We start from the raw sequence: 19,683 nt of genomic DNA, 5'->3' as shown, positions 1-19,683 counted from the left end.
GTGTCGACATCTGTTTTCTATGGAATGTCCTGCCAAAGAAAGAAATACTTTGGTAAACACAAACACTGTTGGCGACACCCAGCTGACGTGCTGCGAACACACGAATATCCTGGGGATTGCTCAGATACACTGATATAGTATGTCCTTCGCTTGTTATATGCTAATCCGAACATCGGGCCCACATTTGCGTTTGACAGCCCCAGGCGTTGCCTTTCAGCGCTTGATGAGCAGCCACTGACCAGAAGGAGAAAAGGACCTGGATCTAAACCTGGACCTGGACATGGACATGGACCTGTACCAATCTCAGTCTCAATTCGGGGATGATAAATTGTTGCTCTCGACGAGCTGACATATTTTGCGGGGTCTTAAGCACGCAGTGAAAACAAAAGCTCCCCGAAAAGTTGGCCTTGAGACGGTCAAAGAAAGCTGGCTAAAACTATGCACAAAGGGGAAAGTTTTCGGGCCGGGGCGGCATTTATAATGCACAGGGGCGGCCCTGGGGTCTTAGGCGTGACCACAGTCTCCCAGTCCGTTGCAGGCAAAATGCCTTGATTTATTCCTTTATAATATTCCCCACTTGCCACTCCCCAAAGCCAACGATTCTTAAAGTGTCCTGCGAGCCGACATAAATTGAGGCAGAGCCCGTTCGCCTTTGCAGTCGACATATTTCGGTCCTTTTGGCCTGTCTCGAATTTTGGCTCGCTGCCAAAAGCTCGCCACTGACATCGCTTGTAATTTCTGTCGCTTTTGCGAGTTTATTAAAAATATAAAAATGCAATGAAATAAAAAGCGCGGAATGTGGCCATCAATTTCACGGGCGGACTTTATCGGTGCTATTTCTGCTGACTCTACATCTATATAGTTTGTGTACAATTTGTAGTTGGGTTTGCGTGCTTTCAATTCGAAGTGTAGTCATATTTGTACTTTGCTGAAATTGACATGTTTGGGGTGTGTTTCAATTATGTCAGCACACTGCCATGAAATATTAATTTGAAAATAATCCTTTCATGCCAAGTGTATGTATGCGGGCTTTTTAAAATGCAATAACCCTTTAGTTTGTCATTTCGGTGTGACATTTAGCAACCAAATACCCATCTGCTGCCAGGACGGAAATGTCGGAGGATAACCGAAAACCGCAGACAAAAAACCACCAATGTTTTCCCGGCTGTCAGCGAAAAGCGTTTTTTAAACAAGGGCCGAAAATTGCAATAAATTCGGCTTACCAAACTCCGCGAATCGAACATCCCAAACGGACATAAATTCAACCGAAAATACGTATATATGGAACAAAAAATGGAAGTAACTGTGACAGCAGCAGGAAAAATATGTTTGCCGCTTTGAAAATTGCCCGAAAAAAAAGAGTATGTGGTAAACTTACTAAAAATTAAGACTAATTGGAATTCCTTGTTCCCGACAAGGATACCCCCTCTTTTTGTCACATTTTTGTGAGGCTCTGTGGCTGGCAAACGTGTTTAGGCCAATGTCAACTACTTGCACCAAACCAGACCCAAAAACCCACACTGTCAAAAATGGAACAAATCTAAATATTTAATTTGCAATTTAAATAATTTTCTCTTTAATTTTCATTAATTACGGTTTTTAGTTACTTTGAATATTTTTTAATATTTTTTGATACCTCAATTGACTATTTGGGGAATAGATTTTTTATAACTGAAATTTAAATTTATATCGCAACCAAGTTAAATAAATTAAATATTTTAATATTAAATCAGGCAATTAACTATGCATTGTATAAAATTTTAAAATTTAAATTTGATATATAAAGTGTTTTATTCAATAGCCAAAAATTAAATTTAGCTATTCCATTTTTATCAGTGCAACCTCCTTTCAGTCCGCCCCCATTTTGAACCCAATAAAGGCGTCAACATTTGCCATTTTGTGTTTGCAGAGCCGGGCTATCCAGTCAGCGGGGGTCCCGTGCAGGAGTGTCGACACAAAAACACACTTTTTTGGCTTCCTTCGGGTCCCGTGGATGTGGCTCTGATTATAAATTTTATTTACACAGGCGTCGAGCATCGGGAATTCGCGTTTATGGTCCGTATAACGAAATTGTCTACAAATTGCGGGGGGCCAAGCATCGAGTTACTTATGCAAAGGACAACAGCAAATTGTGTGTGCGTTAACTGGGTTTATAGTTACTGTTGGCAGCTCAGTGGCTGGTTTTTAGTAGGGCAGTGTGACAGGATTGCTGGAGGACGTCTCGTTTGGGAAATGTGTTTGGGGATGAAATATCTTAAATGCAGAGGTGATGAAATAGAGAAAATTTAAGTTTCTCTGGAAGCTACTTAAGACTACTAAGAATATATCCAGAGGAGGATGAATTATTTAAGCTTTTAAATAGTTTCTCTAAAATCTTTTTAAGCAGTTAACTTTATTTATTTGATAAATAAAGACTTTAAAAGCTTAACTTTGCAAATAAACAGTACTCACAATTCTTCGCATAGACATAAATAAATACTCTTTTATTTAATGAAAACATTTTGCTAATAGTAAGGAATGTTGCGACTACTTTCCTTCCAGCGCGGCAATATAGTTGCAAACTTTGCCGAGCAGTGTGCCATTTTCGACAATTGCCTGATTCTTTTGCAGTTCGTACAGACTGTGCACATCCCGCTGCTCGAAGGCGGAATCTATGGCCTCGTTAAACAATCTATAATCATATTTAAGAGGCATACAGTAAGATACATTGATGTACCCTAAACTATTACTCACTTTGCCCGCATATACCATATCCCCTTGCGGTTGTCGCGACATCTTGGTATGTATTTTCTCGCCTCGCTTGCGTTGTCCTGTTTTAAACAGACCTCGACAAAAGGATCGTAGCCAATAGGGCTTTTTTTGCTTTTGGCCAGTTTCTCCAGTTCCTCCCACTTGTGTTGTCCGGAGAGGGTCAGGACTCGCAACCACCAGAAACGCCGCTCGGGCACCTTGAAATCGTTCCTGATCCGCTCCGCCTCCTTCAACTCGCCGATCTGCAGCAATTCCAGGATGGTGTCGTGTATTGACAATCCGTTTAAGCTGCTGACATTGTACTTGGTGCTAAGTGTCTTCTGAAGCTTGAGTAATCGACTGGTGTCCGCACACAGCTCAGCCTCCAAAGTGCAGCGCCCCTGGGCGTATGCGTTTCCAATCATCGAGAGATTAGACTCGAGACCTTCGGTTTCAATGGCGTTCTCGAAATGATACTCGGCAATGGACTTTTGATCGTCCTCGGTGTTGTAAATGCCATAGAGACCAGCCCGATTTGATTCTCGCATGATCTTCTTGTACATGTTAAGCGCTAGCGGATGATCCCTGATGGTCATCTGGAAATGTACAATAGAGGATTACATAGAGAAACTTTAACTTTACGTAAGCTCATCTCACATGTAAATTAGACAGCATCATGTGCATCTTCATCTCCAAGAGAACTTGGGTAATCAATTCTGTATCTCCCGACTGCGTGGCACTTCCCACCGCCCGATCAAACTTGCGCATTTTCAGCAAAAGTGGTACATGAAGCGAAGCACGTGGCTCCAGTTCCAACAGTTTAATGGCTAGATCATCCCGTCCAGCCTGATGCGCCTTTGCTGCAATGTTGCAAAAGGAAATGCCTTCGACAGAGGGATTCTTGAATTTTTCTGTGATCTTACGCGCCACTTCTGTGTCATCTGGAAATCAGTTATTAAATTAAACCAGTAGTAATGAAGACAAAAGTAATGCCAAACTTACTGGGATCATTGATCACTTTGTGGTAGGCCCAATGTTCCAAGATCCAGGACTCGGGCAGGTTAAGGTGCTTGGCCACTTGGATTGCAATGGCATAGTGCTTGCGGAAAACCAAACGACTAAGTATCACCTCGGGATTAAGATGTGAGAACCTGAAATAAGGCCATGTAATTCCATGAATTCCATAGAAGTGCTGTAGAACCGACTTACTGTTTGAAGGTAAGCGGCATGGCAATCCTCTCATGACGCAGAGTGTTCAGTACCCTCAGTATTCGCATGATACGCATGTATTCGTCGGGATTGTGGCCACGTATAAAGCCTTTGCCAAAGTTTGCCGTCTAAAATAAAGTGGTTTAATAAGCAAGGATATATAAATTTCGGATTTATTCGATGACTCACCCTAAGCAGACTCTTCTGGGTCTCGGGGCAAAACTCAAAGGACGCCGCCTCAATGCATTCGGTGACAGCCAACTCGATCTTTTCGCGACACATGCTGAGATACTCGTCCGATTTGTAGGATTTCTCCTCAAACTTCTTCTGTGCCTCGAACAGATAGCTTGCCGGTTCCTGGCTGTTCACCGCAAAGATATTCTCCACACACTTGGGCAGGCGCTGAATTATCTCGTGCGAATTCTGCGTGATGATGCGCACGCCATCCATCTCGGCCACCAGAAACATGACAGGATCGTACGGAAAGTCGCTGCGATCTGCGTTGCGATTTACTATCAAAAGATAGGATGGATAGGATATGACCACTGCATCCGCATCGCTGTTGTCTGCATTCATGATCCACTCCATTTGCAGGGGCATATCCTTGCGGCCTGTATCGAACTCGCAATACTTCTGTCGCATGTCCACGCTGCCCAACCATAGAAGTCCAGTGTTGGTATACAGGGCCAAGTGCTGGTGGTTGTACGACACAGAGATCTTTATGATTCGGTCGTGCGGCTTCTCAAAAAGATTGGCGGTAATGGTGCCCACCGTTTCGCCCGGAAACAGCTTGATGACCTCACGATCTCTTCCTAAAAGACAGTAGCTATTGCGTCCCTCGGTTACAATCTCCCAGCAGGAGCAGTTCTGGCTAGAGTCTGTAAAGGAATAGCATAAGATTGGGTTGACAATTAACTTGGTGGGGTATCTTAATTACTAGGAATATCAGGTAGCTTCCTTTCAGTCTTGCTGCTGTTCTGTTTGAGAAAAATCCGGCCGGATGTGGTCATTACAGCCACTCCGGTGCCAGCGGAGGATTGAAACACCTTGGCCTCCACAATTTTGGTGACACTGGCCTCGTCGCCGATGCTGTACGTCTCCTTTTCCCTTCCAAACATGTCGTACACGAAGACAGTGGCATTCTCCTGGATGCAGATGAGCTCCTCCGTGTCCGACCAGCCCATGGCAATTAGTTTGCCATGGTTCCACTGTGGGGGAAATAATGTTTTTAGCAAACAGTTTTGGCTAGCACAAAATAACTTACCAATAGATGACCGGTTTCAGTTCCCGCGGTATCGAAGATGCGTATCATAGGTCTGGCATTTCCCTTGACTGGCACCAATTTGGTGGGATCTCGAGTGGTGGCCAGTGGTCCTCCATAAGGAGCCGCCTCCACTACCATATACTCCAAGTCCAGATCCAGTGGCCAATCGGGCGTAGCCAGTTCCACTTTTCTGCAAATTGGGATTAGTGGGCGTGTCCTTTAGTTGGGCTTTGGCAACACCTACCTGTAGTAGTCCGGTCGTACCTTGAACCACTCGCCTGTATTGTACATAATAGGCATGGTTTCTGCGTTTTTAGTTCCTTAATTTAGCTTAAAAACCATAGAACAATACGCTTGCATTTTCAACGCCTACAATTTGCAACTGAACAGCTGTTTTGATAGGGATGTCTCTTCTAAGCAGTGTTGCCAGCATAAATCTAGCTTTTGGATAAAAAAGCTACAATATAGCTACTTTTATGTATGTTAAGATGCTTATATTATATTCATGATATAGTTCTAGCCTGAAATTTGCTAAGCTGGCAACACTGCATTTAAGAAAAAGAACCAAGTATCGATAGTGTTATCGATTAATTCTTATAAGCGCCTCGTTTCACATGTGAAGGGCCCAACTTCACTAGCCAGTATTAAATTATCTGTTAGCTCACGGATTTTAGACTGAAATCCAACCCAACCAAATGGCGGACACAAAGGATACGATTGTGGAGGGTGTAGAGGCACTAACCCTAAATGGAAAGCCGGACGCAGAGCCCGTAGAAACGGGCACGGATGCCCAGGCTCAGGAGGGAGCACCCACCGCTGGAGAAGAAGATGTTGTGGATCCGTGGAATGTGGCCAGCAGCAGTGACACAGGCGTCGACTACGATAAGCTGATAAGTAAGCAGGCCAGCTCACCTAAACAACCTAATCTGCCTAATTAATCATCTAACTCAATCTCCAATGCTTGACACGTTGCAGAACGCTTTGGCTCCAGCAAAATCGATGAGGAGCTCATCGCCCGCTTTGAGAAAATCACGGGGAAGCCCGCCCACCACTTCATCAAGCGGGGCATGTTTTTCTCACATCGGGATCTGCACACGATTCTCACGCTGCGGGAGCAGGGCAAACCCTTCTACTTGTACACTGGTCGTGGTCCCAGCTCTGGATCACTGCACGTCGGCCATCTGGTGCCCTTCATTATGACCAAGTGGCTGCAGGAGACCTTCGATGTGCCGCTGGTCATCCAGCTGACCGACGATGAGAAGACCTTGTGGAAGGACCTCAAGGTGGAGGATGCCATCAAGCTGGCGCGTGAGAATGCCAAGGATATTGTGGCCATGGGATTTGATGTCAACAAGACGTTCATTTTCAACAACCTGGATTTTGTGGGGTGCGGTTTACATTCTTTTTATATGCATTCTTACATAGTAATTGCTTAAATTGCTTGATTTCTTACCCCGTTAAATCCTATTCTTCGCAAACTATCTTTATTACATACAATGTCCTGCCATTTACCAGAACATACTTTAATATGTTTTACATTTTACTTTCATGGTAATGCAAAAACCACCTGTTAAATCATTTTCTTTGCAACTTTCCTTTGTTACAGTAATTTATATATTCTATTTGAATTTATCTATCCTTAACAAACCGTCTTTTGTTTTAGAAAATGTCCATATACGTATGTTATTAGTATTCTACTTATTTTTATCTAGTTTTTACTTAGATATACATCCACCACCTCTTAAATACTGTTCTTAACAAACCCTCTTTGTTACAGAAAATGTCCTGCCATGTACCAGAACATCATTCGCATTCAGAAGTGCGTTACCTTTAACCAGGTAAAGGGAATCTTTGGATTTGGTGACTCGGACATCATTGGCAAGATCGGTTTTCCGGCCGCCCAAGCTGCTCCCGCCATCTCTAGCACTTTTCCCTTCCTCTTCGGCAATAAGAAGGTGCACTGCCTCATCCCATGCGCCATCGATCAGGACCCCTATTTCCGGATGACCCGCGATGTGGCCCCCCGTCTGGGTTTCCCCAAGTGCGCGCTTATGCACTCGACCTTCTTCCCGGCGTTGCAGGGTGCGAAAACGAAGATGTCGGCTAGCGATCAGAATTCGGCTGTTTATCTTACGGACACGCCCAAACAAATTAAGAACAAGATCAACAAGTACGCCTTCTCCGGTGGGCGCGTCACCGTGGAGGAGCATCGAAAGTTGGGCGGCGTGCCAGAAGTTGATGTCTCCTACCAGCTGCTTAAGTTCTTCTTGGAGGATGACGCCAAGTTGGAGGAGGTGCGAGTGGCATACAGCAAGGGTGAGATGCTGACGGGCGAGATAAAAAAGCTGGCCGTGGAGGTAAGTTTTAGTTTTTGCAATATTGTCATAGGATAAAATATGTCCATATTTTAAAAGCCGCCAGAAGAATTCTATTAAACTAGATTAGACTAGACGTATAGAAAAACAATTATAGGCTTTTAAGTTTTGTAGTTATTAGTTTGTTTTATTTACTATTTACGTACTATAAATATCTTCTACAAACTTCCGCCGATTCGCAGTAAAATGATACAGATCATTTGAGGGATGTATCCCTTGTTTTTATTCAAAATCGTTCGACTAAATCTTATTGTAACCCATACATTTAAATGGCCTATTCCTATTTCAGACCCTCACTCCCATTGTGGAACAGCACCAGGCAGCCCGCAAGTTGATAACGGACGAAGTACTGGACAAGTTCTTTGAACTGCGACCCCTGCAGTTTGGCAGTTAGAACTGCTAAGGAGTTAGGAGGACTGGCATTTGCTTGACATCGATTCTTACTACAGTTTAAACGACATTAGCTTAGATCGAACTAAGCGAGCTTAGTTTAGCACCGAACCGACTAGGGCACTCCTTTGTAAATAGCTATAATGAATTGATCTATGCCTGGGCTCTGAGCCCCAGTGGCGACCACTTAATGCATCGTTGTACTCGCTATTTATTTTATTTTTTACACACACCGCGTGTTTATTTTTATAAAGCAGAAAACAATAAACGGCTTCGATTTGCAATTGTGACCCACATTTGGGGGAGTTGTAAAAAAGGTCTGTGAATTTTCCTGGGAACCCGAAACCCACAGCCACAAAGCTACTCTCCAGGTTTTCGCTACGGAGAACTATGCGCATATTCATTTCCGATTCCCGGCAAGACTCCCTCTCTGGTGAACCAACTAACAAAATAACTATCGGCTTCGCAAAAATGTAAGTAATTTCCCATTGTGAGTTGTATGTGCTGTTTGCCGGTAACCAGAGATCTTGCACATGCGTTGGATTACGGGGGCAAAACTTACAGTGGGTGCATTATAGTTGGAACCCGTGTTGTAATAAACTAGAGGTTTTCGGAGGTATAAATCAAACAAATTTCTAAAAAAGATTACTCACAGTAGTGCATCTTTTAAAGCAACATATTTAAGACACAATGCGGGTAAAAGTAATGAGTTGAGTTTAAGTGTATTTGGTTTTAGCTTGACCAAATGGAATTAAAATAAAAAACTTATCTCAATCAATAAATTTACTGGTTGAACTCTTTAAAAATACATTTTTCTCTATATATAAATGGAAAATAAGTAATGTCTATAAAATGAAAAACCTTAAACATTATTGTAGGATCACACTGTTCATTTAGGGATTAGTCGAAATAGTAATTAATTACAAAATTAGAATTGAGCGAACCTTTAAGCGCTGCTCGACTGCAAATTGAGCCTAGGTGTTATTTTTTTACCTCCATATAGAGGTATATTCATAACTGGGGATATATATGTATTTTTTTTTAATTAAGTCAAAACACTTGTGTTTACATGCGTCGAAAATACACGCTTTATGTGCTGCGCGTCAAGTGTGGGTGTTTGTATATAGCGATCAAAAAGAAAAACTCAAACTGAAGTTGTGGCGACGATCATCGATCCCAGAGAGGTGGGACTTCAAAAGTCAGACGCAACTCCAGCCTGCCACACGCGCCTCGAGATCGCCAACCGTCGATGGATCGATCGCACAATAGCGAAGAAATTAAGCCGCTTTGTTTGTATACCTATTATTGCATTACGTACTATACCTGTGACAAAAGGATCCTCGAAGACAAGTTGGTCCCCTAATAGATCACTTGTTGACACACGTACAGAGAGGTGGCCCTTTAAACTAGATGAGATGTGGCTCTCATCAACCCCGGATGAGTAGTCACGTCTTGGAATCGAAACGGATCGATGTGGTGAGCCATTCATCACGACTGGCAGTCTCTAATGCACTAAAAATACGAAAAGTCCAGGTAAACCAGAGCTGCAGTCATTCGAAAAGCGGCTTAGGCGATGACGGATCAACTGCTGAGCTCCGCGGGCAGTGCTCCGGGGGATCCCCCAGCGGTTTTGGTGCCCGTGTCCGCCTCTACAGGCGGACCATATCTGAGCGGTGGATCTGAGAACGAAGCGGAGTCCACGGAGCAGCCCGTCCTCCTTGAACTGGGTGCTCCGCAGGCAGTTAGTCTGAATTATACGCTAACACCCGATGGCGCTGGCCTACTGGCCTATGCTCCAGTTCATCAGCACACCAACTACTCACCCACCAACTTTGCCTACGAAAAAGAGCCACATAACCTGGCTCTATTGCCACCACCACCCACTTATAGTGTGATTCCCCAGCCGGTGTCGATGTGGCATGCCGGCTCTCCAGCGGGGCATGGGGCCTTGGAGGGCAGTAAACACAGTGATCTGGTGGTCCCGCCGCCCATGTACATGAGCTATGGGGGCGGCAGCATAGCCAATAGCACGGAGCTGGATATATCCAAGGAACACAATCCCGCCTGGCGGGAGAAAGCCTTGCAAATGGAGAAAGACTACAGGCGAACGGCCTGCGATCGGGAGAGAACCAGGATGCGGGACATGAACCGAGCCTTCGATTTACTGCGCTCCAAGCTGCCCATTTCCAAGCCGAATGGGAAAAAGTACTCCAAAATCGAGAGCTTAAGGTGAGGGTTAACTTGTGCTCCTGCTTCCAAGCAATAACTTAATCCTAATCCTTTACCATTACAGAATTGCCATCAATTACATAAATCACCTGCAGGCCATGTTGCGGGACAGTTCGGTGGCCCAAAATGGCAGTGGATGCTGTGCCTGGAGTGGCGGTAGTAGTTCGCCCTATGACAATGCCAACGATCATTGGGGAGCGTAGCTTCAAATATATTCTAGTTTCTAAGTTCAGTCAAACTTGGCGAATGTGAACTTCTATATCTACTATAGAGTAAATAATTCCAATTAAAGGACCACCGAACTAAGGGATTTAAAAAGAACATATAGTGGTGCTACAGAAATCTTTAGATTTTTGTATTAAATTTTAAAGGTGTCTAAAACTATGCAATTTAAAATATATTTGTTATTTTAATGTAATTGCGTACTTTTAGACACTTTTATAAATTATTTTAAAACCCTAGGGATTTGGATGGCACTACCCAAATATATTTTTTAGCCCCGAGAAAGTCTTACTTTTAGAAAATAACCATGCCAAGTTTTATGTGCAGCTTGCCAAAGATATCACTGGCGGTAGTCACACTAAATTACCGTGTTTTATAAAAGTTCCATCGTTAAAATCCCAATTTGGAAAATTAGTTTTGAAATTACTATTTTCGAAAAACTGTTGCTTTAATTTCTCATAAGTCCAACTGTTAAATTTTTTATAATTGTAATAAAAGAAAAAATGAAGAATACAAGCATCTTGCACACCATTTTCCCCCCAAATAAATATTTAAAACTTTGTCTTTTTAGGCTATATATATTTAACGTTACTTTTTAACACTTCACATTTTGATAATTTACATATGATGAATCGTTTGAAAAACTGACTGACTTGGCGAGTATGTTGTGCATATTCGTGTACATATATATATAAACCTAAAAAGTACAACAAAACAGGAAAATATAACAAATTACTATGGAATTGTTGTTGCTCAGCCGCAACTGCATCGAAAACTGATAAGTTTGTTAATACTTATGTATAGATAATAAAACCAACTACTGCGACAGCTGTACGCACACACACACATACACACAGTTTATCCGCTGTTGGATTGAAGTAGAAAGGGGACGAACTAACAAAGCGTAACGCAAGCTCCTCTCGCTCCTCAGCTCCACTTTCGCTTAGTTATCCTTCTTGATGCGGGTGGAGGTCATGCGGTAGATGATGGAGTCTCTGCCGGGATCCATGGCAGCGATGGCATAGCAGATGGCCAGCAGCGACAGTCCGAAGACGACCATGAACCAAAGGATGATGTTGAAGATCACCGGGTAGTTGTTGTCGTAGTAGACGGCCAGGTTGAAGGGATTGGTAGTGGAGGGAGGCAGGACATCACGCTTGGCGCGCGACGCAGCCACATCCTTCTCCGTGGTCTGGACAAAAAGAACCGAGTCGCTGGACTTCTGGGAGGCAGACAGCAGACGGCTAATGGCGGCGGACAGCAGCTTGTTGGCCTCGTCCACGGCCACGGACTTCTCGCCATGAGCCTTGGCCACTCCATCGACGGACACGCGCAGCAGCAGGACATTGGAGGGCTTGGCCATCTCGGCCAGATGATCGGCAGCACCGTTGATGAATCCAACCTCCTGCAGGAACTGCTTGTCGGCGGAGTGCAGAGATGGATTCAGGTGCTTGGTGGGCTTGGCAGCCGGGGCCTCGAAGTCACCGAAGCAGGATTTCCAGGCTTGAACCTAAAAAACAAATTTAATTTATTATTTATATTTTTTTAGGGATTTATAAGGGGTAATATATCAGAAAGCACAAACGAACTAGCTACTATATACTCTTATACTTTTTTAGTTCTTTTTATTAATATTTTAATAAAGAATGCTAAAAAATTCGCTAATTTAGATTAATTAGTTACCCAACTTTCTTTTAAGTGGTTATTTAAACTGATCATATGATTCAGAATATAGTTGCTTTTGTTAATCATAGGGACAACAAAGTCTAATTTAAGTCGGATCACATTCGAGGGACTCTAGTCTTTAGCTGTCATAGGAATAATTTGGGTTTTCTAGTGAGGTATCCATTTTTAGTTATTTTGATTAAGTTTGCTAAGGTTTAATGAATTTGCTAATTGATTTTGATTAGTTGCTGAACTTTCTTTTGAGTTCTTGCTTCAATTATTTATGCAATGACTAGGGGGTTTACCTAAGAGCTCTGATAATAATAAGTATTTTAAGAGAGCTTATAAGTAAACCTTTTTTATTTCTTGTGTCTCTTGTGACACACACTTTTCTGCACATGTGATTTACAACTTTATAACTTTAATTATTACCCTAATTGATTTCGATGTAATTTTAAAATTGTTATAAAGATTAATTAAATTAATTATAACTCCTTTGTTTGATCATGTGATTTATAAAATGAATTGATTTTGATGAAAATTTCAAAACTACTCTCTAAGTGTTACTAAAAAGATTTAGGATTATTCCTAAAAATTTTTGCTTTTCTGTGTCTAGATATGTAAAATTCTCTTTTCTTGGGAATTATTTCTGAATATACAGTTTTCTATTCTCCAGGAATATATTTTTGAGGTTCTCCCTTTTTGAGCTACATTTCTAAAGATCTCTGACATAGTTATTCCTTCTTGAGGTATACATACACCATCGTCGAACTGCTCGAAGTTGATGTCGCAGACGGGCTCATTAGCGGCCTCCAGCTCGGCGGCCAGGGCATTCAGGGAGGCATCCGTTCCGGTTCCAGTGAGTTCATAGGACTTGACGTTGCCGGCGGTGGTCACGTGTCCAATGCCCTGGACATGGACCAGGATGACGCCCTTGGCCAGGTTGAAGGGATCGTTGATGGTCAGGCCGTTCCAGTTGGAGTCGCCCACAACGGCGTTGCCCAGAGAAGCGTAGAGCACGTCGCCGACGTAGTGGCTCTCCAGTGCATCGTTGCCCTTGAAGCTGATCGCCTTGGGTCGATTCAGCACCGTGAATTCGCCAGCTGCATGGGCTGTTGGATAGAGATCTCATAAGTATCATTTGCAAACTATAATCATCTCCGTGGTCCAAGATTTTCTGCGCATGCATGTGGGGAACACTTCAGAAGTCCCGAGTTTTGGGGTGTCACCACCGCCAGACGAAAATCGATGGAATATCCACTCTTTAACAGCCTTCCACTTGCGGCTTTTGAATATTTATCATTTATTTATCGTAGTTCTACTTACTGGCTGCAATAAACAGCGAGAGAATCACGCAAATCCGCAACATTTTCAGTTTTCCGCTGGACTTTTAATCATATGACGAACGACTGCAAAGAAAAACCTTTTCTCCTCCCCGAATTCTCCCCTGGCTATCATGTGATGAGCAGGGTTGATGCGGAATGTTATCGAATAGCTGATAGCCAGGGCTGCCACGGAGCTGGAACTATCGATTGCAACGGTATTTATTTAAATCGTTTTCGTTTTCAAATTTAATTTACATTATTTATGGATTATAAAAATTAAAGACTTCTCTAGGTTTTTAAAATTGCAATAAAAAGGTGTCCGAATAAGTCTATAAGTTTGTGAATTAAATTGTTTTTAAAATATTTGTGCACAAAAAAGTTACAACCTTACAGAAACCTTTTTTAATGAAAGTCGAAAAACATGAATACAATTTTTTATTTGAAATGTTTTTTTTAGAATCTATACAGCTTAAAAAGTGTTCAGTTTTGAAAGGGTCAATATGCCTACATTTACAATCAAGTATTGAAATTAAAGTCAATTTTAATTTAGTTTAATTTTTTTTAAGCGCGTAGAGCGTCTATTTCCAAACGCAGCTTTTGAATCCTCAGCAAAGTAAGTGTGCGCTCCAGTTTCAGGTTCTCCGTTTCCGTTTTCAGGAACTTGGTCTTGCACTGAAATTGTTTGATCTCGGCTCGCGTTTTGTCCGCCTTCAAAGCGGCTAAATTATTTCTTGGCCTGGCTTCGACGATAGTCGTCGTTCCATTGGCCGAGTCATCCGCATTGTGCTGCAATATGTAATGCTGCTTCATAAGCATTAATAGTAGCATGGCAAAAATATAAAATATTTACCTCTTTGCTTTCGTCCAAGTAGTCCACGTATTCGCGGTTTTGCACCTCAACGTTGGAGATCTCAAATTCCATATGTTGCTCTTCCGTTTGTTGATTCTTGGAGCAGTTCGTTTTGCGAATTTCGGTTTTGATTTTGGGCTTGGCTTTGACGGTGTCCACCTCATCAGCCTCATCCAGAATTTGTTGAATCTGGTGAGGTGAGACATTATGTGTAATTTAATTGCTTAAAACCTTTTATGGGATGCTTTGCTGATTACCTTAACTATGATCTCCTTGCCTTCGGTAGCGTTGTCCAAGCCGCCGTCTTCGTCTTCGCTCGATATTTTCTGGATCTAAAATATATATTCATTTTTAGAAAGTTATTAAACACATATATATATATGTAAAACTATAAATATATTATATATATGTGAAGGCGACATTGGAGAATAGAGAAAATTTGTTGTAGATGTCGGAACAACCTTATAACAACCATTTTAATAGATCATAGTATATAATGTATCTTTTAGAATTATCTACTATTCAAAACGACCCTACAGTTCCCATCACACCAGCACTGATTGTGGTTACTCCAAAACTTTATAGAGAATATTACCTTGATCCGTGGACCATCTTCATCCTGATCTTTCTCCACATCGGTGCGGAATATTACCGGACATCTACTTCGTCTAGTGTCACACGTTTGCCTACAAATTACAAATTAATTTGGGATTACTTGACGTATGTAAACATAGTGTGAAATGTAGGTATGTAGTGTAGTGTTACCTGTGTAACGATAGGCGCGAAAGCGCTGTATTTTGGAGCACCCTGTCGCAGAAATGGCAGGTCGCCGAATATTTACCATTATCAAAGTTCGCGGTAAACCCGTGGGTTCTATAAAAATCCTCTGATTTCTTTCGTGGCATTTTATAAAGAAAAAATTGTGGTAAAGCGCAATGTACTATACACGGGTGCAAATAAAATGGCTTCTCTACAGCTGGAGGTAAAATCCACGCTAGCATCATCTAAACATGTATCGATAAACATACATCGATAGAAAGTTATTTTTAAAACAAATCAGTTGGTGTTTGTTATTTTATTCAAAATAAATAATTTTCAAATTAACCATGGTATGGTGTTACCTGATATTCTAAAATTGTTAAATGAAAATTTCATTTATTCGGAACATAAAATGCCGTTTAATATTTTACAAAAATTCTAATAATATTAATTATTTAAAAATATTATAGTTTTTGTATTGACGCAATTAATTTATTTAAAGAGTGCAAGTAATCCCCTTAAGATTCGCATTTTTGTTAAGGAGAAGTATTGTTATTTTAATTTGTATTTATATTCCAAACTACACCAAAATATTTACTCACTTTAAAGGATATATAGTAATAAAGTAATAACTATTCAAATAATAGCAACCATCGATAACAACAGAGTCTTGCCTATCGACATATCGCTTGATTTTACAGCAGCCAATACTTTCACGTAATTAAACACAAGGCGAATGTAAAAGAAATGTCGGTGGTAAAAAAAGGCAAGCGAGTTGGCGGCGTTTCGAAGGATGCTACATGGAAAAAGCTAGGGTTCCTGCCGGCTTTTAAAGAGGGCAAGGATGGGGAGGCCAAGAAGTACAGGGCATTGTGCATCCATTGCCGAAAGTGTCAATCAAATACCAGTATAGACAGATTGATCATTCATAGGTTGGTTCCCGCTCTTTTCCGAAGTACAGTCTGTAAAGAAAAGTGATTTATTTGTAGGAAATCCTGTACGAAGTTCCGTGAGGATCTCACCGAGGAGCTGGGCACAAAGGCGGAAGAGGGCGGTGCTCCTGCAGAATCCAAGCCATCCACGGAGCCGGAACCCAGCACTGCGGCCTCGGAAACAACAGCAGTAACTCCCTCCAATATTGAGTTCTCCACAAGCAATCTATTAGATAAACTACTGGAAGACGATGAGAGCAGTGGACGCAATCCGGAGTCCACCTTAGTGAGCTACCTAACCGACTTGGATCAACTGGTGGCCCCGCTGCCATCCGATGCCAATCGATTGCAAAAGGATCTCATCAAGGCGGAAACGGAGTATCTGGAGGCCAAATCCGAGTACTTTACCAAAATGAACGAAATTGCCGAACTGAAACGCACCATGACCATGTTGGAGGCGAAAAAGACCCAACTGGAGATCGTTAAGCTGAGAGCCGAGTGCGAGTAGCCTTAGTTTTTAACCTAAAACAGTTCAAATTGATTTTAAAAAATATATAAATTTGTATAGCTATCATAGTATGAACAATAGCGATGCAGGGAGTTCGATGGAGCAATTTGTCCAGATGCCCGTGTACGTGGGCTTTCTGATCAAGATGACGGCCCAACTGCTGTCCCATCCCATGGAGCTGATTCGGGTGAATATCCAGGCCAATGTGATCCATCATAGTCGGCTTACCGTAATCCATATGATCCGGCTGATGGCCAGGCATGGACTTCCCGGCTTTTATTATGGCATTGTGGCCTCCGGGATGCGTTGCACTGTCCACACGATGTCCTCCTACTTACTGTTCTACAATCTGCAAGACAACAAGTATGTGATAATGCTAAAGCCGTACAACACTGCCAGTGTCCTGAGTGTCACAGGGTTTTGGGGCGGCCTTCTGGCCACGCCCTTTGCCAAATTGGCGGTCATTCGGCAGGCGGATCTTACGCGTGGATCTTTCCAAAGGCGCAAGTAAGGAATGCGACATTTTTGCCCTTAACAATAATATAATCATGGCATGTTCCGGTTATGCTTTCGAATAATACTGTTCAAATGTGTTACTCGAACTCGGTCTATTTGAATTTGTACATTTTGGAGCCTTACAACTCCCCAAATTTTTTATGTTTCATACAAAACTTGTTCCATTTTAAGTCATGAAGGTATTTATGGAATATTACAGTTTGCAGTACTCAAATTTTCCGTGCAATTTCTGTATAGGCAAAGGTTTTGCATTTTAACAAATAAAAGTGATTCCTTACTTTTTTAGTTACCGGAACGTCCTGAGCGGACTCAAGTGCATGTACAGAAAAGGCGGACTTTTTTATTTGTTCAATGGATGGCAGGTGAACTGTTTTTCGAGCACATCAGTGGCAGTGCTGCATACTCCCGTGAGCGATCAAGTCCGTACCCTGATTTCTTGGTTCCACGGACTAAACGCACCCTGGCTCAGCGATCTGATTACCATGGCGCTGACGGGAAGCATTATCACACTTATTATGACGCCTGTGGATGGATTGGCCACCGTAATATTGAACGAGTCGACCTACAGCCATATGTCCTACAGAAACGTGTGCCAGAAAATAATACGTAAACACGGTTACAGAGGTTTTTTCTTTGGTTGGAAACCGGCTCTTATGGCCCTTGCACCACACACCATATTGGCGACTATTGTGTACCGTGTATTAGTTGATCGCTACATAATATAAATTGGCGAATACACTAAACAGTTTATTAGTTGATATAAATACATATACATTCCCCCCATTTATTCAATAACCTTGCGATGTATAACTGTCAGAGCCTTGGGGAATTCTTCTAAATCTGCTGGCATCTTTTGCGTTGAGCAGTTTTCCAGTTGAAAGCTGAAGATTTCCGTAAAGCGCAAAACGAGCTAAGGGGGAAAATAAATACATAATCATAAATGAACGGATGATAAACAGAGATAGACCTTACGTTAAGGACTGAAGGCGCCCGTTTATGGGCCACCAGACACTCCAAAAGCACAGCCACAAACTTTGAGTAGAACTCGGGTAGGTGCGAGTGCAAGGCCTGCAGAGGAATGGGCAGGATGCACACCAGATAGCATCTCAGCATCTGCTCCAGCAGCTCGGTACACACTTCGACGCCTTGGAGCAGCTTGTCCGACTCCAGGACCAGCATTTGAAGGATGGCCTTGGCCCACCGATAGCTGGTGCTAGCGTTTAGTGCAAGGCACTCTTCCCGGCACGCAGCCAACTTATCTGGCTGTTTAAGATCTGTGGCCAGAGCAGATTCCACATCACTGCGATTGATGGTGAAATAGCAGCCCAGTCGTGTAATAAACTGCAGCAGGCAGATGGAGATTTTCGGGCTAGAAGCCATGGTGACATTTTGAATGAGCCGGTCCAGCATGTCGTCGCATTGGTTCCACTAAGGGGTAGGTTAAAATAAAAGTTTTGTTGTATAGAAGTAAAGGCACACCCACCGTAAAAGCATCTAAATCTACAAAGTGATCCAGACATAAGTACATGCAGTTCCAAACGGAGTCTATAGCTTCAATGGACTCCATGTTGTAGGCATCTTTGAGGGCATGATCATAGATCACGCTGTGCACATTGAGCTCTTGAATATCTTTGCATTCCTAAAGGTGAAACTGCTCTAATCAACTTTCATTGGGTTAAAAAATCGAAAAACCCACGCTAAACTTCAACATCACTGAGAAGATCTTGACGCCCAGTTGTTTGTAGGCAGGATCATAGCATTCCCGGACATTTAGACCCACGGATAAGGCAAAGGCTAGCATCCGGGTGGGCATTCTGAATTTAGCCGAGTATCGAAGCTGTGGTTAAAGACTTGTGAATGAAGAAAAACCATCGGGATACAACATTTTACCTCCAAATAATTGGCAAAACCATGAACTGCTCCTAGTTGTTTCTTCCAGCAATCTCTGTGTAGCTTTTGCTCGTAGTATTTTAGAATTTGTGCGTCTGTGGACTCCCACCAGTTGGAGGATAGCTTCTTGGCCAACTCATTGGCGTTTTTTAGAAGGTTACCAGAATCATCCTTGAGTTGGTAAACTGTGGGAGCTGCTGTTAGTTCGCAAATCAGCAGGAGCAGCTTTACCCTCAACTAAAATTGAAACAAACTGTAATTTTGAAAGTACGAGTAAGTTAATGCCCACCTCTTCGTGTCCCGAATCATCAGTTTTCTGCAAGAACTCCTGCACCAAGTCGTACAATTTGGGCAAATCCTGTTTTAGAAGTGAATGATAGCTCTCGAACTGCGATGCCTCCAATTGAATGTTGTCCAGATCCTCCTTCAGTTCCGGCAGCATATAGAACTGCACCAGCTCACACATGTGCGCCACAAGGGCCTCGGTGGTGTCACAAGTCATGGTTAAATCAATTAAATTTTTAAAAACGTTGTAATAACAAAACAAAATAAAGCCGGGTAGAGGTGGAAAGATATCGATATTTTCAAAACATCGGTTACATCGATGTTCTTCCACCGACAAGTTTCGATAACTCTGTTAGCACTTAACGATTTAACAGAATTTTGTAATAATAACATTTTACTTACCAAACTGTTACCAAAATTTAAAAAAAATAAAGAACAAATTTTAAAATTTAAATTTAATTTACTTGAATGTGCCAGTCCTAACTATATTTTAAAGCTACTTAAAGGAAATATTAAACAAATTGTCATGCAGCG

At 42.2% G+C, this 19,683-nt stretch overlaps 8 protein-coding genes across 11 annotated transcripts; 4 read left to right on the top strand and 4 right to left on the bottom strand.

The window, feature by feature from the left end:
- Positions 1-2,456: 2,456 nt before the first annotated feature.
- Positions 2,457-5,604, bottom strand: LOC108143105 (vacuolar protein sorting-associated protein 16 homolog). Its single transcript, XM_017267327.2, has 9 exons — positions 5,448-5,604; positions 5,204-5,393; positions 4,877-5,147; positions 4,129-4,817; positions 3,940-4,067; positions 3,733-3,881; positions 3,388-3,671; positions 2,734-3,326; positions 2,457-2,671 (listed from the first exon to the last, which is right to left on the bottom strand). The coding sequence occupies exons 1-9, from the start codon at positions 5,501-5,503 to the stop codon at positions 2,527-2,529; spliced, it is 2,505 nt and encodes an 834-aa protein (XP_017122816.1). The 5' UTR covers positions 5,504-5,604; the 3' UTR covers positions 2,457-2,526.
- Positions 5,605-5,790: 186 nt separating this feature from the next.
- On the top strand, positions 5,791-8,252 carry LOC108143096 (tryptophan--tRNA ligase, cytoplasmic). The gene is made up of 4 exons (XM_017267317.2): positions 5,791-6,097; positions 6,179-6,590; positions 6,981-7,560; positions 7,868-8,252. The coding sequence occupies exons 1-4, from the start codon at positions 5,899-5,901 to the stop codon at positions 7,970-7,972; spliced, it is 1,296 nt and encodes a 431-aa protein (XP_017122806.1). The 5' UTR covers positions 5,791-5,898; the 3' UTR covers positions 7,973-8,252.
- An 899-nt stretch (positions 8,253-9,151) lies between these two features.
- On the top strand, positions 9,152-10,935 carry LOC108143072. Of its 3 annotated transcripts, none has more exons than XM_017267288.2 (3): positions 9,152-9,444; positions 9,502-10,197; positions 10,262-10,935. In XM_017267288.2, the coding sequence occupies exons 2-3, from the start codon at positions 9,542-9,544 to the stop codon at positions 10,398-10,400; spliced, it is 795 nt and encodes a 264-aa protein (XP_017122777.1). In that variant the 5' UTR covers positions 9,152-9,444; positions 9,502-9,541; the 3' UTR covers positions 10,401-10,935. The 3 variants fall into 3 exon arrangements, with proteins under 3 accessions (XP_017122777.1, XP_017122776.1, XP_017122774.1); XM_017267287.2 differs by having other exon boundaries at positions 9,153-9,444; positions 9,497-10,197; XM_017267285.2 differs by having other exon boundaries at positions 9,153-10,197; positions 10,262-10,934.
- Positions 10,936-10,977: 42 nt separating this feature from the next.
- Positions 10,978-13,545, bottom strand: LOC108143071 (ATPase H(+)-transporting accessory protein 2). The gene is made up of 3 exons (XM_017267284.2): positions 13,411-13,545; positions 12,844-13,196; positions 10,978-11,929 (listed from the first exon to the last, which is right to left on the bottom strand). Exons 1-3 carry the CDS (start codon positions 13,451-13,453, stop codon positions 11,363-11,365), a joined length of 963 nt encoding a protein of 320 aa, XP_017122773.1. The 5' UTR covers positions 13,454-13,545; the 3' UTR covers positions 10,978-11,362.
- A 284-nt stretch (positions 13,546-13,829) lies between these two features.
- Positions 13,830-15,243, bottom strand: LOC108142912. 2 transcript variants are annotated; one of them, XM_017267001.2, is made up of 5 exons: positions 15,025-15,243; positions 14,855-14,945; positions 14,517-14,591; positions 14,260-14,448; positions 13,830-14,195 (listed from the first exon to the last, which is right to left on the bottom strand). In XM_017267001.2, exons 1-5 carry the CDS (start codon positions 15,162-15,164, stop codon positions 13,971-13,973), a joined length of 720 nt encoding a protein of 239 aa, XP_017122490.1. In that variant the 5' UTR covers positions 15,165-15,243; the 3' UTR covers positions 13,830-13,970. The 2 variants fall into 2 exon arrangements, with proteins under 2 accessions (XP_017122490.1, XP_017122489.1); XM_017267000.2 differs by having other exon boundaries at positions 13,830-14,210; positions 15,025-15,241.
- Positions 15,244-15,668: 425 nt separating this feature from the next.
- LOC108143101 lies at positions 15,669-16,526 on the top strand. The gene is made up of 2 exons (XM_017267323.2): positions 15,669-15,950; positions 16,008-16,526. The coding sequence occupies exons 1-2, from the start codon at positions 15,766-15,768 to the stop codon at positions 16,456-16,458; spliced, it is 636 nt and encodes a 211-aa protein (XP_017122812.1). The 5' UTR covers positions 15,669-15,765; the 3' UTR covers positions 16,459-16,526.
- Positions 16,527-16,528: 2 nt separating this feature from the next.
- LOC108143100 lies at positions 16,529-17,730 on the top strand. Its single transcript, XM_017267322.2, has 2 exons — positions 16,529-16,965; positions 17,261-17,730. The coding sequence occupies exons 1-2, from the start codon at positions 16,529-16,531 to the stop codon at positions 17,697-17,699; spliced, it is 876 nt and encodes a 291-aa protein (XP_017122811.1). The 3' UTR covers positions 17,700-17,730.
- LOC108143099 lies at positions 17,709-19,435 on the bottom strand. The gene is made up of 6 exons (XM_017267320.2): positions 19,154-19,435; positions 18,865-19,101; positions 18,671-18,811; positions 18,458-18,613; positions 17,947-18,402; positions 17,709-17,884 (listed from the first exon to the last, which is right to left on the bottom strand). The coding sequence occupies exons 1-6, from the start codon at positions 19,364-19,366 to the stop codon at positions 17,759-17,761; spliced, it is 1,329 nt and encodes a 442-aa protein (XP_017122809.1). The 5' UTR covers positions 19,367-19,435; the 3' UTR covers positions 17,709-17,758.
- Positions 19,436-19,683: the final 248 nt, after the last annotated feature.

The sequence above is a fragment of the Drosophila elegans genome, unplaced genomic scaffold (genome assembly GCF_018152505.1).
Source record: "Drosophila elegans isolate 14027-0461.03 unplaced genomic scaffold, ASM1815250v1 contig_468, whole genome shotgun sequence".
In the NCBI taxonomy this organism is placed as follows: Eukaryota; Metazoa; Arthropoda; class Insecta; order Diptera; family Drosophilidae; genus Drosophila; species Drosophila elegans.
The sequence above is the reverse complement of the archived record's forward strand: the minus strand, read 5'-3'. Positions and strand labels throughout refer to the sequence as shown.

Coding starts and splice junctions, on each gene's coding strand:
- LOC108143105 (XM_017267327.2), bottom strand. CDS start 5,503: ATGCCTATTATGTACAATACAGGCGAGTGGTTCAAGGTACGACCGGAC. Junction 4,068..4,128: donor CCCAGAAGAGTCTGCTTAGG/GTGAGTCATCGA, acceptor ACTTTATTTTAG/ACGGCAAACTTTGGCAAAGG. Junction 2,672..2,733: donor ATATGGTATATGCGGGCAAA/GTGAGTAATAGT, acceptor ATATGATTATAG/ATTGTTTAACGAGGCCATAG.
- LOC108143096 (XM_017267317.2), top strand. CDS start 5,899: ATGGCGGACACAAAGGATACGATTGTGGAGGGTGTAGAGGCACTAACC. Junction 6,591..6,980: donor AACAACCTGGATTTTGTGGG/GTGCGGTTTACA, acceptor TCTTTGTTACAG/AAAATGTCCTGCCATGTACC. Junction 7,561..7,867: donor TAAAAAAGCTGGCCGTGGAG/GTAAGTTTTAGT, acceptor TTCCTATTTCAG/ACCCTCACTCCCATTGTGGA.
- LOC108143072 (XM_017267288.2), top strand. CDS start 9,542: ATGACGGATCAACTGCTGAGCTCCGCGGGCAGTGCTCCGGGGGATCCC. Junction 10,198..10,261: donor TCCAAAATCGAGAGCTTAAG/GTGAGGGTTAAC, acceptor TTACCATTACAG/AATTGCCATCAATTACATAA.
- LOC108143071 (XM_017267284.2), bottom strand. CDS start 13,453: ATGTTGCGGATTTGCGTGATTCTCTCGCTGTTTATTGCAGCCA. Junction 13,197..13,410: donor CTCGCTGTTTATTGCAGCCA/GTAAGTAGAACT, acceptor TCTATCCAACAG/CCCATGCAGCTGGCGAATTC. Junction 11,930..12,843: donor TCGAGCAGTTCGACGATGGT/GTATGTATACCT, acceptor TTTGTTTTTTAG/GTTCAAGCCTGGAAATCCTG.
- LOC108142912 (XM_017267000.2), bottom strand. CDS start 15,164: ATGCCACGAAAGAAATCAGAGGATTTTTATAGAACCCACGGGTTTACC. Junction 14,592..14,854: donor AAGATGGTCCACGGATCAAG/GTAATATTCTCT, acceptor TATATATTTTAG/ATCCAGAAAATATCGAGCGA. Junction 14,211..14,259: donor ACTTGGACGAAAGCAAAGAG/GTAAATATTTTA, acceptor CTTATGAAGCAG/CATTACATATTGCAGCACAA.
- LOC108143101 (XM_017267323.2), top strand. CDS start 15,766: ATGTCGGTGGTAAAAAAAGGCAAGCGAGTTGGCGGCGTTTCGAAGGAT. Junction 15,951..16,007: donor GACAGATTGATCATTCATAG/GTTGGTTCCCGC, acceptor ATTTATTTGTAG/GAAATCCTGTACGAAGTTCC.
- LOC108143100 (XM_017267322.2), top strand. CDS start 16,529: ATGAACAATAGCGATGCAGGGAGTTCGATGGAGCAATTTGTCCAGATG. Junction 16,966..17,260: donor GGATCTTTCCAAAGGCGCAA/GTAAGGAATGCG, acceptor TTACTTTTTTAG/TTACCGGAACGTCCTGAGCG.
- LOC108143099 (XM_017267320.2), bottom strand. CDS start 19,366: ATGACTTGTGACACCACCGAGGCCCTTGTGGCGCACATGTGTGAGCTG. Junction 18,614..18,670: donor CAGTGATGTTGAAGTTTAGC/GTGGGTTTTTCG, acceptor TTTCACCTTTAG/GAATGCAAAGATATTCAAGA. Junction 18,403..18,457: donor TAGATTTAGATGCTTTTACG/GTGGGTGTGCCT, acceptor CCTACCCCTTAG/TGGAACCAATGCGACGACAT.